At 38.2% G+C, this 12,548-nt stretch overlaps 2 protein-coding genes across 2 annotated transcripts in view; both read left to right on the top strand.

The window, feature by feature from the left end:
* The window catches only part of osbpl8 (oxysterol binding protein-like 8), a 1,018,260-nt gene that overhangs the window by 601,078 nt on the left and 404,634 nt on the right, over positions 1-12,548 (top strand). The gene's annotated exons all lie outside the window — the stretch shown is intronic.
* The window catches only part of e2f7 (E2F transcription factor 7), a 42,010-nt gene continuing 32,070 nt past the window's right edge, over positions 2,609-12,548 (top strand). Inside the window, 4 exon segments of the mRNA XM_072913145.1 lie at positions 2,609-2,689; positions 8,331-8,606; positions 8,672-8,834; positions 10,290-10,523. Coding sequence (XP_072769246.1) covers positions 2,609-2,689; positions 8,331-8,606; positions 8,672-8,834; positions 10,290-10,523 — 754 coding nt within the window.

Consider the following 12,548-nt stretch of genomic DNA (forward strand, 5'->3'; position numbering starts at 1 on the left):
CCGCCTCTTTTTTTCCTCTCTTCTAATATTATGTATCAATACCGTAATAACTAGTGTAATATGTCACCCTATATGTAATATTACTTGTAATATTATGTATATATACCGTAATAACTGTTATAACATGTCACCCAATAACTAAGCTAGCTCTGCTTAACCAGCAATGTGCTAACTGTTAACGTCTGATCAAAAAGTCCTCCTTTAATCACATTAAACCTCCATATTTCTATTTAATTAAACAATTATTCTTACCATTGTTTGAAGAACCTTTACATGGCTGATCTATGGTCTTTGCGCCAAATTCGAGCTGACCTCTGATGCAATAGTCTCCCTTTAAGAGAGGCAAGTGTGAAAGGGACAAGCGGTAGAAAATGGATGGAGTGTGGACCAAGAGAGCTGATAAGTGAGAGAAACCAGTCCACAACCAAGAGAAAGTCAAGTGAAAGTGATCCCAAAAAAACAAGAGTTACATATAAATACAGCAGATACTCAACAGCTAAGCACGCAATAGCTCACAAGCTAGACCAGTGTTTTTCAACCACTCGTGTGCCGTGGGAGATTATGTAGTTTCACCTATTTGGGTTATAAAGATTTTTTGCAAAGCAGTAATTTTAATCCGCAAATAATGTGCCGTTGTTGAGTATCGGTGCTGTCTAGAGCTCGGCAGAGTAATAACCGTGTTATTCTCCTCAATATCAGTAGGTGGAAGCTGGTAGCTAATTGCTTTGTAGATGTCGGGAACACGTCATGTGAGACGACGGTGGTTTGTCGGGATCACAATATGCGGGAGGCAGCGTGCAGGTAAAAAATAATAATAATATATTTTATTTGTAAAAAAACCTTTACATTGAGCAAACAACCTCAAAGTACTACAGTGTATTAAAAAAGATAAAAATAAAAAGATAATACAAATACAAACCAGAACAGCCTAATAGCTACAACTAGTATGCATACATCTAAAAAAAGGCTTTTTTAAAAGAAGGGTTTTTAAGCCTTTTTTAAAAGCATCCACAGTCTGTGGTGCCCTCAGGTGGTCAGGGAGAGCGTTCCACAGACTGGGAGCGGTGGAGCAGAAACTCACATTGTTCGGAGGTTGGAGGAGGTTAGCCTGTCCGGGGCAGAGGTGTCGTGTGGAGGATTTGGGGGTGAGTAGTACTTTGAGGTAGAGGGGGGCATTTCCATGGAGGCACTGGTAAAAAGTATCTAACGCTTAAACCAAAAATAAACAAAAGGTTAGTGCCCATAAGAAAAGGCATTAAAGCTTAGGGGTGGCTATGTAGAACAAAACTAAACCTGGACTGGCTACAAAGTAAACAAAAACAAAATGCTGGACGACAGCAAAAACTTGCAGTGTGTGGAGCAGAGGCGGCGTCTGTGTCCACGCAAAAAAAGATAGCAGCAACTTTAATATTCTTGATTGCTTAAACAAAGCAGGTGCGGGTAATAGCGCTCAGAGGAAGACATGAAACTACAACAGGAAAATACCAAAAAAAGGGGGGGAAACACCAAAATAAGAGTGCGAGACAAGAACTAAAACACTATGCACGGGAGCACAACCAAAAAACTCGAAATAAGTCAACGACTTTTTATTGCCTACTGAGTTTCATTTCTTAATGATTTCTGCTGGTGGTGTGCCTCCGGATTTTTTCAATGAAAACAATGCGCCTTGGCTCAAAAAAGGTTGAAAAACACTTGAGCTAGACATAGGTGGTAATCACTGAACAATAAAACAGCACAATTGTCAATATAAACGAGTATCAAATAATTACAGTTGCATTTTACTTACACACACCTCGTCTTCAAGGCAGAAGCGTATTAGAAAGTGTCCAGTAACAAATGTGTCCGCATCATTGAAATTTGATATTGTAGAAAAAAAGTTGTATTGGCACAGACACCAGTTTGGGCTACAAATAAATACAAACATTTAAAGAAAAATACAATATTTTTGTAATCCCGATGATGCTAATGTTAAAATATTTGTACACTTTTATTGTGTATTACACATGTTTTTATTTTCAACTCCCTTGATTCGCTTATCATTTTTGCGGTTTTTGGGTTAGGGTTAGACGCCCTGGCGCCCCCCCCCATCTTCTTAACCCCCCCCCCCCCCCAAATCTAGTAAAACTGCTTCCGGGTAAACTTGTTATGAGCCCCACCCATGTCCAAACACCGCCATTAGTTTGAAACCGGAAGCAAAACAGTTAAAAAAGAGAAGCGAATGTGGGGGGGTGGGATGTTGAAAATAACAACCTGTAAAACAGACAAAAACAATACAAGTATGGACATTGACATTGTAGAACATGTCAATATTGTATTTTTTTTAATGTTTGTATTTATTTGTTGCCCATACAACTTTTTCGACAATGTCAAAAAAAATGTTATACCAAATCTTACTGGCAGTGTTTTTGCTCCATAGTAAACCAGATATAAAAATAATAAAATATAAAAATTAATAAAAATACAAACCCCAAAAGCTGATCTATGGTCTTTGCGCCAAATTCGAGCTGACCTCTGATGCAATAGTCTTTGATGGTTCCTTTTTAACGTCCCCAAACTCAATATATGCACACCTTTTTTTACCTGTTCACAATTTGCAGATTTACCTAAGATGGAAGTCCTTGCACTTAAAGACCTCTCAAGTCCTAGGAAGAGTGTCCCAGAGGAGGATGGGGGCAGAAGGGAACAAAAGGTAAGAAGACTGCCGGGTCCAGTGTGGCCGGTTTGAATTAAAGAAGTCTGTTCCAGTGAAAAGTCCAAACGAACTCGAATCTATTCGGGCCCGACCAAAAAGTGACTAGCGTGAACGCACATGGTTCCCATGCCAGAAGGCAACTGCACTATTTTGTGAGTTTTGCTTATCATTCACAATCCTTATGTAAGACTAGAAGACATATGTTTTCTTTTTTTATGCATTCTAAATCGTAAAATATGGCAAGTAGGAGGTGGCTAACAATGCACACATAAAGCCTCTAAAAAAACATCTAAAAAGCGCAAACAATACTCCATTTACATGTCGTGACCTGAATATTAACAAGTATTAGCCATATTGTTATTATAAGTGCTAACGCAGACAAACTATTTTAACTAGCTTATGCTTCTGTATTGACATATTGAGCTGCTGCATCGCCTGTAAATAAATAATAAATCATGCCTCTCACCTGGATAGTAGAAGGTTGTGGACATAAACCCACAAGTTGGTCAACTTTGACATCCAACTTAGACCTGGAAATGGCCAGAAAGACACAAAAAGATGCTATTTTTTTTTAACCTTCTTTGAGGATTATGATGAATTGTTGAAAAAAGGGGAGGATACAACCATCCTATCAGACTTTATCCCAGTGAGAGCAGACATTGTACAGTAAGTGATTGTTTTATTTAATTTGTATATCTTCTTTAGCACTTAGCAATACTGCTACATGATGCTTAGTGTTTGACTAAAGCTGCATCTGTTTAGCACACAGCTTCTACAACTTGTAGATCATCCTCCTTATATTCAGGCTCAAAAATAGAAGTTTCTGGATCATCATTTGTTCTAAAGTAGTCTTTGTTGTCTCTCATCAAGACTGCCATGATTAGTTGGTGAAAGTTAATTTTAGATGATAAATCATGTCTTTCACCTGGATAGTAGAAGGTTGTGGACATAAACCCACAAGTTGGTCAACTTTGACATCCAACTTAGACCCGGAAATGGCCAGACAGACACAAAAAGATGCTATTTTTTTAACCTTCTGTGAGGATTATGATGAATTGTTGAAAAAAGGGGAAGATACAACCATCCTATCAGTCTTTATCCCAGTGAGAGCAGACATTGTACAGTAAGTGATTGTTTTATTTAATTTGTATATCTTGTTTAGCACTTAGCAATACTGCTACATGATGCTCAGTGTTTGACTAAAGTTGCATCTGTTTAGCACACAGCTTCTACAACTTGTAGATCATCCTCCTTATATTCAGGCTCAAAAATAGAAGTTTCTGGATCATCATTTGTCCCAAAGTAGTCTTTGTTCTCTCTCATCAAGTCTGCCATGATTAGTAGTCTTGTTGTTGATGAAGGGAAAGTGAACGTTGTGATGCGTCTGTGAAATTAATACGCTGCCGTATGCTTAAAATGATCAAAATATGTAAATATTACATGTTATTGTGAATGTTACTAGATACTACATATATACTTACAGCATGTATTTAAAACAATGATGGAGGTTTTTTTGGATACTTTTTAAAGCGCTTTATAGGCGGATTAGAGCGACGGCTATTGGCTGACTTGACTTTCGCTAGCGTTTATTTACGATTTAGAATGCATAAAGAAAGAAAAACCTATGTGTTCTTGTCTTACATAAGGATTGTGAATGATACACAAACTTGCAAAAAAAAGTGCAGTTCCCCTTTAAGAGAGGCGAGTGTGAACGCAGACCACACTGATGGACCAAAAGAATCGATAAGATGTCCCCAAAAAGTGAGAAAAAACAGTCGCTGCCTAGCAAAAGCCAAGTGAAAGTGATCCCAAAAAAAACAGAGTTACATATAAATACAGCAGATACTCAACAGCCAAGCACGCAATAGCACACACGCTAGATATAGGTGGTAATCATTGAACAATTAAACAGCACAATTGTCAATGTAAATAAGTATCATATCATTATAGATGCATATTACTTACACACACACAACGTCTCCAAGGCAGAAGCGTATTAGAAAGTATCCGGTAACAAACGTGTCCGCATCATTCAACTTACTGTGTCATGAGCTTAACTTAAGGGGGGGAAATTGACATTGAAGAAAAAGTTGTATTAGCACTGACACAAATTAATACAAACATTTAAAAAAAAAATACAATATTTTAGGAATCCTGACGATGCTAATATTCATATATTTGTACACTTTTATTGTTTGTGTATTTCACATGTTTTTATTTTCAATTCCCCCAATTTGCTTCACTTTTTTTACGTATTTTGGGTTAGGGTTAGACGCCCTGGCGACCCCCCCATCTTCTTACCCCCCCAAATCTAGTAAAACTGCTTTTGGGTGAACTTGTTGTGAGCCCCACCCACAGGCACTCGCCGCCCATGTCCAAACACCGCCATTAGTTTGAAACCGGAAGCAAAACAGTTAAAAAAGAGAATGTGAGGGGGAGGAATGTTGAAAATAACAACCTGTAAAACAGACAAAAACAATAAAAGTATGGACATTGACATTGTAAAACATGTCAATATTGTATTTTTTTTAATGTTTGTATTTATTTGTTGCCAATACATCTTTTTCGACAAAGTCAAAACAATTTTTTTGCTGGCAGTGTTTTGGCTCCATAGTAAACCAGACAGATCCTACAAAAATAATTAAAATTTAAGTTCAGTTTTAATTGGTTTTACCCTTTAAAATTGTTTTTAATAGAGATGTCCGATAAATGCTTTAAAATATAATATCGGAAATTATCGGTATCGGGTTTTTTTTTTTATCGGTATCGTTTTTTGTTTACTTTTTTTGTTTATTTTTTTATTAAATCAACATAAAAAACACAAGATACACTTACAATTAGTGCACCGACCCAAAAAACCTCCCTCCCCCATTCACACAAAAGGGTTGTTTCTTTCTGTTATTAATATTGTGGTTCCTATGTTATATATCAATATATATCAATACAGTCTGCAAGGGATACAGTCCTTAAGCACACATGATTGTGCGTGCTGCTGGTCCACTAACAGTACTAACCTTTAACAGTTAATTTTACTCATTTTCATTAAATACTAGTTTCTATGTAACTGTTTTTATATTGTTTTACTTTCTTTTTTATTCAAGAAAATATTTTAAATTTATTTATCTTATTTTATAAAATTTTTAAAAAAAGGACCTTATCTTCACCATACCTGGTTGTCCAAATTAGGCATAATAATGTGTTAATTCCGCGACTGTATATATATCGGTATCGGTTGATATCGGTATCGGTAATTAAGAGTTGGACAATATCGGATATCGGCAAAAAAAGCCATTATCGGACATCCCTCATTTATAATCATATTTATTTTTATATTGCTTTTATATGTACCGTATTTTTCGGAGTATAAGTCGCACCGGAGTATAAGTCCCACCTGCCGAAAATGCATAATAAAGAAGGAAAAAAAACATATAAGTCGCACTGGAGCCCGACCAAACTATGAAAAAAACTGCGACCTATAGTCTGAAAAATAGGGTATTTATTTTTTGTTTTTATTCAGTCATGGGTGGAGCTAAGGATAATATTTGAATATTGTTTTTAATATTGTTGTGCAGAACCTTGGAAACATTTCTGTTGTTTAAATGTGCTATACCAGTGGTAGGGATGTCCCGATCCAGGTTTTTGCACTTCCGATCCGATACCGATATTGTTTTTGCACTTCCGATCCGATACCGATACTGGCCTATCCGAGCATGTATTAAAGTTTAAAGTTATTTAGCCTACTTAGTTGTCAGAATCATGTTGAAAAGGGTTTTAGTACTCTTGATAACAACTAGCCAGCTGAATTAGGGGAGTTTGAATAATACACAATGGTTGGTAACAAGAAACTGACCTGTTTATTCAAGGATAAACACAAAATAGACAAAATTATACATGACAAACAGAAATGGCATCATTGAAACTAGGGCTGGGCGATATGGCCTTTTTTTAATATTGCGATATTTTAAGGCCATATTGCGATACACGATATATATCTCGATATTTTGCCTTAGCCTTGAATGAACACTTGATGCATATAATCACAGCAGTATGATGATTCTGTGTGTTTTGATTGATTGAGACTTTTTTTAGTAGGTTGCACAGTGAAGTACATATTCCGTACAATTGACCACTAAATGGTAACACCCGAATAAGTTTTCCAACTTGTTTAAGTCGGGGTCCACTTAAATTGATTCATGATACAGATATATACTATCAGATATATACTATCATCATAATACAGTCATCACACAAGATAATCACATTGAATTATTTATAATCCGGGGTGTGGAGGGGGGCGCCTGATGTAAGTGTCAAAAAGACAGCCAAAAGAGTTTGATATGAGAATAAATCTAAAGTTAAAATATACGGTAGAAATGCACCCATTTACAGGAAATGTAGTCTTGATTTTCAAAATTTTCTTTCAAGGCTTGCATGTCTACATTAAAACATTCTTCTTCATACTGCATTAATATATGCTACTTTTAAACTTTCATGCATAGAAGAAAATCACAACTAAAAAAAATCACTAATTTTTTCATACGGTGTTGATCTGGAAATTTTTGCCTCGGCATTTTGATGGTGTGGACGTGTGGCACCGAATGGAGATAAGCGTCTCGACAGACGTTACAATATTTGAACAATGATGACGAAAACTGTTTTCTCTGTCGTGTCCGTGTGTCGAAAATTGTTATGCGCTTATTTTTTTATTTGATTTTGTGCGTGGCAGAGGACGTTTGAGCAGGCGTGCACCTTAGCGGCTGCGCTAGCATCACAGCTAACGTTAGCCATGCTGCTACCTCTCTGCTGGGAGAGGACGTATACGTATGTGACGTGTGTAAGAAGTTGCGCTTGCTGTCTGTGAGAAGGAGACAGAAGAAGGAGTGGGAAGAGCCTGTCGTGTACTGCCAGCAGCTAAAAGCAACTGTGTGAGAATCCACTGACCTGTGGATGTGTTGAAGGTGTGCTGGAAAATGCGGAACGGAAATAGGGAGCAGCAGAAAAGTGGAATGTATTATTTAAATCTGTGCGTTGGAAAACACGGACCGGAGTTTTTTTTTAAACTGGATCTGGATCGGCATTTTCCCATGCCTTGCCGATACGCATTTTTTGGCAAATATCGGCGGCCAATCTGATCCAAATATCGGATCGGGACATCCTTAACCAATGATTCTTAACCTTGTTGGAGGTACAGAACCACACCAGTTTCATATGCGCATTCACCAAACCCTTCTTTAGTGAAAAATAAAAACTTTAGTTATATGTTTTTTTACTGGTGCACAAAATGAACCGTGCATGAACATCACCTTGTTCAAAGAACAAAACCTACAGTGCATAAACTCACAATAAATTACACACATGCAAATCAGATGGAAAATTAGAGGGAACATCGTTTGGGGGTATTCATAATACGCCGATAGCGAGAAGTTTTTATTTACACGATAGTCGGGTGTGTCTTGACCTCCGCCGAACCCCTGAGGGCGACTCACCGAACCCCTAGGGTTCGATCGAACCCAGGTTAAGAACCACTGTGCTATACAAATCAAGTGGATTGGATTGGATTGAAAATAAATGAAAAGTAGAAAACAAAGAATAAATAAAAGGGATAATTTGTGGGTGTCATAAAATGTCTCCATTACAGGAAAATATATGCACAGTGAGGAGGAGATCCACGCCAATCAAATCTGCAGAGTCCTGCGTGCCTGGTCTAAGGAGAACCCCCGACCTGGATCACGTCACCCCCATCAAACACGCAAACGCCGCGGCCGAGCCTTGGACGCCCATGGCCAACCTGAAGATGCTCATCAGCGCCGCCAGCCCCGACATGCGCGATCGCGAAATGAAGGAAAAGAAGGTTCTCTTTCGGCCCATAGAGAACGAGTCACAAAGCGCCGACATCGTCAGTGAAGACGTGGAGGTGAGTCAGGTGTTTTTTGCTAAAGATCCAGACCTGACCCAACATCCACCGCTTTGGTTTTCTAGTTTGAAGCAGCAGTGGAAGAAGACGAGGACGCGGAGAAGAAGCCGAGCAGGAAGCAGAAGAGTTTGGGTCTGCTGTGCCAGAAGTTCTTAGCCCTCTACCCCGACTATCCGCCGTCAAATAAACCTATCGTCATCTCTTTGGACGAGGTGGCCACCGGTCTGGGTGAGTCAACAAACTAACAATAATAATAGTAACTAGAAAAATTCCCGTGGAAATTTTGATGGGCTGTCTGTGTCCCGGACCTCTGGCCGGGGATAGTTGAAAGCCGCCGTCCTTTTAAGATGGCGCAGAGTGTCTGAATCCGTGAGTTTTAGGAGTAATTGTAATGAGCTATAAAGCTAGCCTAAAACATGCTTACATTAAAATGTAACACTTAGCATGTGTGCTAACGATGGCATGCTAACAGTCAGCATGTCTCACATATCAAGTAACACGGCTGTGAGGTTTATGGCTGCGGAAGTAAATAAAAAAGTTAGCATGCTAATATTAGCTTGCTAGCATGCTAACGGACGTACCACGTTATTTGACTCTGGGGTAAACGGAAGCAAATTTAGCTAAAAAAAATATCATGCTAATGTTAGCATGCAAGCTAATGTTAGCATGCTATCAGTTAGCTTGTGTCGAACGTAGACAAGTGTGTAAACAAAATGACACGTTAAGCACCGAGCTACATGAAAGTATGGCTTAGCTACAAGAGGGGGTAATCTTGTCTTTTTGGCGTCTGTCTCAGAGCAATCGTCCATTAAAAGGGTATGTACCCATTCAATTGGCCCATTTTTTTTAAATTCGTGAATAGCGTCACCGTTGTAAGACGAAATGTTGCCAACTTAAAGTACCGCCGTAGGCGCGAGTGAGACCTTTCTGATGGTATAACATATGTGGGGGCTCGTTGGCTGATCCGTCTCGTATTAATCGTAAGAGAAATGTGCGGAACTATAATAATAAAAGTTGAAGTATGAGAAATAATTATATGGGCTGCTTACATTGCAGGCTATAGAGCTAGCCTAAAAAATTAGCATGCTTACATTAAAATGTAACACTTAGCATGTGTGCTAACGATGGCATGCGAACAGTTAGCATGTCTCACATATCAAGTAACACGGCTGTAAGGTATTAAAGAAAAAAGTTAGCATGCTAATATTAGCTTGCTAGCATGCTAATGGGCGTACCAAGTTATTTGACAATGTAGTAAACGAAAACAAAATTAGCTAAAAAAAAAATAAGCTAACATTATCATGCTAGCAAGCTAACGTTATCATGCTATCAGTTAGCTTGTGTCAAAAGTAGACAAGTGTGTGAACTAAATGAGACGTATGAAAGTCTTTTTGGCGTTTGTCTCAGCGCAATCGTGCATTAAAAGGGTATGTACCCATTCAACTGGCCCATTTTTTGTATATTCGTAAATAGCGTCACCGTTGTAAGACGAAATGTTGCCAACTTAAAATACAGCCGTAGGCGCGAGTGAGACCTTTCCGATGGTATAACATATGTGGGGGCTCGTTGGCAGAACTATAATAATAAAAGTTGAAGTATGAGGAATAATATGGGCTTCTTGCATCGCAGCAGGCCCATAATAATAATAATAGCCGTAAGTCAAGTCATGTTTCTGCTTCTCAGGGATGGAGAGGCGGCGCATCTACGACATCATTAATGTGCTGGAGTCCCTGATGATGGTGGGCCGCATGGAGAAGAACAGCTACACCTGGCACGGACGCCTGAGGCTGGAGGCCACGCTGGAGGACCTGCAGCAACGTGGCCGCCAGCACGGCTACCACCTTCACATGGAGCACGCCGTCAGGGAGGCGGGGCCCAGCCACGAGAGCGACGGCGGGGAGGACGACAATAGCCACGGTAAAACAACAACAACCGCTTTCTTTTTTTAATGAATTCTAGTAATATTGCTATTATTTCTACTAATACATTACAGTAAATAACTGAATTCATATAAATAGGGTATTATATATTAATGTGTACAGCTCCACTAATGGACATTGGAGTGTTACTTTCAAAGGCAAAATTGCTAGAAACATAATTTTATATGGGACTTTATTGTATTATATGTATAGTACATGTTCCAAAAAGAAAAAAGCATAAAACACCACCAGAATTAGAGATATTACAAGTCAAAGTGATGAAGCTTAGTGTTACGCTCATGACTTGGTGTAACTAAACATTACCCTATAAAGTTAAAGTTAAAGTTAAAGTACCAATGATTGTCACACACACACTAGGTGTGGCGAGATTATTCTCTGCATTTGACCCATCACCCTTGATCACCCCCTGGGAGGTGAGGGGAGCAGTGGGCAGCAGCGGTGGCCGCGCCCGGGAATCATTTTGGTGATTTAACCCCCAATTCCAACCCTTGATGCTGAGTGCCAAGCAGGGAGGTAATGGGTCCCATTTTTATAGTCTTTGGTATGATGAAGGCAATTGCATTTTATTGATATTTGAAATGTATTCAATGTTTATAAATGAATATTTAAATATACTAAATGTAAAAAAGGGAATAAATATTCAAAATAAGATCATTAAATGAAATCTAGTTTGGTTACGCCATCATGAGCGCAACACAAGGTTGTAAAAGTTTCAACTACAATTCTAAATAAGATGTCAAAAGCAAACTGAAATCAAATACACACAGCTTAAAGATTGATCAATACCTATTTAAATTTAGTAATACATAATAGTGATGATTTGTCAAAATATAAAAGAAATATACCTGAACAGAACGCTCATGATGGTTACACCAAAAAGTAACTGCCTTTTTCCAAGTTTTTGGGGCATTTTTATGCTATTTCCAAGCATCTCCTTTTTATTATCGTTGTTTTTAAATGGTCAAACTAATGCATATTATATATGCATGCCCTAGTAAACAAAAAAAAAAGTCATAATTATTTTGATTGTTACATTTTGAAGTACATTTGTGCAGGTGGGTGCAAATGTAGCCATTACCAGAGCTGTACACTAATATAGTATAAATGTTTTATTTTGGGTTTAATCAAAACATAGCAAAGAGGACATGGCATTAATTGCAGCAAGTCATTTGGAAATTCATAATAATAATTTGGAGTGCATGAGAAAGTGGAACAATAGCTCTCTTTGCATATTCATTTATTAACAAGCATACTGCACAATAGCAGTGATGTAATAACCAATAGCTGAGTTATTTTAATGTGTACGCGGAGGAACAAAAGTTAATGAATTACTAAAAAACTATACCAGGCGGTTGCCTATGGCCACACTTTTTTTTTTTTACCCAGCAGTATACTGCATAGGCAAGCAGTTATTCGCTTGTTTGTAAAGCCAGAACACCGGCCGCAATGAACACGACGTCTATATCTACAGTCCGAAGCAGCTTCTAAGATACTAATCTTGAAAATAAAGTAAGTCTCATCCAAGTACTATTATCACTGGAGGACGAGAGGAAAATGAATGGCTAACACACACACACTGAGCAGGATGACACAAGAAGCTAACCGCTGAAAATCTACGTAAAGTAAGTGTGATCCTTCTAGAAGTCGATACTATTAATACATATCAGTATATAAACGATACTGGAGTGATCAGATTCATATTTGATATTTTAAGTTTTTTTGGTAGTTTTTCAAAGTCGGGGAGGAAGTCTGTGGATACGGAAAGGCTCTAAAGACAACCCCAAACGATATCAATAGCAGTTTTGGCTTCTATTCAGTTTTAGTGCATTTTATTTTGTTAAAAGAAATTAGTGTCGGCGCTAAGAATTTATAAAATGGGGTCCCAGGGTCTCCGTCAAGTCATAAAAATGGGGTCCCACGGCACATTTTTGGGGTCCCACTTTCTTGTAATGATAAATGTATGCATTATCCTGTTATATCTCACATTCTATATTGTTTTGGA

The sequence above is a fragment of the Nerophis lumbriciformis genome, linkage group LG05, assembly GCF_033978685.3.
Source record: "Nerophis lumbriciformis linkage group LG05, RoL_Nlum_v2.1, whole genome shotgun sequence".
NCBI lineage: Eukaryota > Metazoa > Chordata > Actinopteri > Syngnathiformes > Syngnathidae > Nerophis > Nerophis lumbriciformis.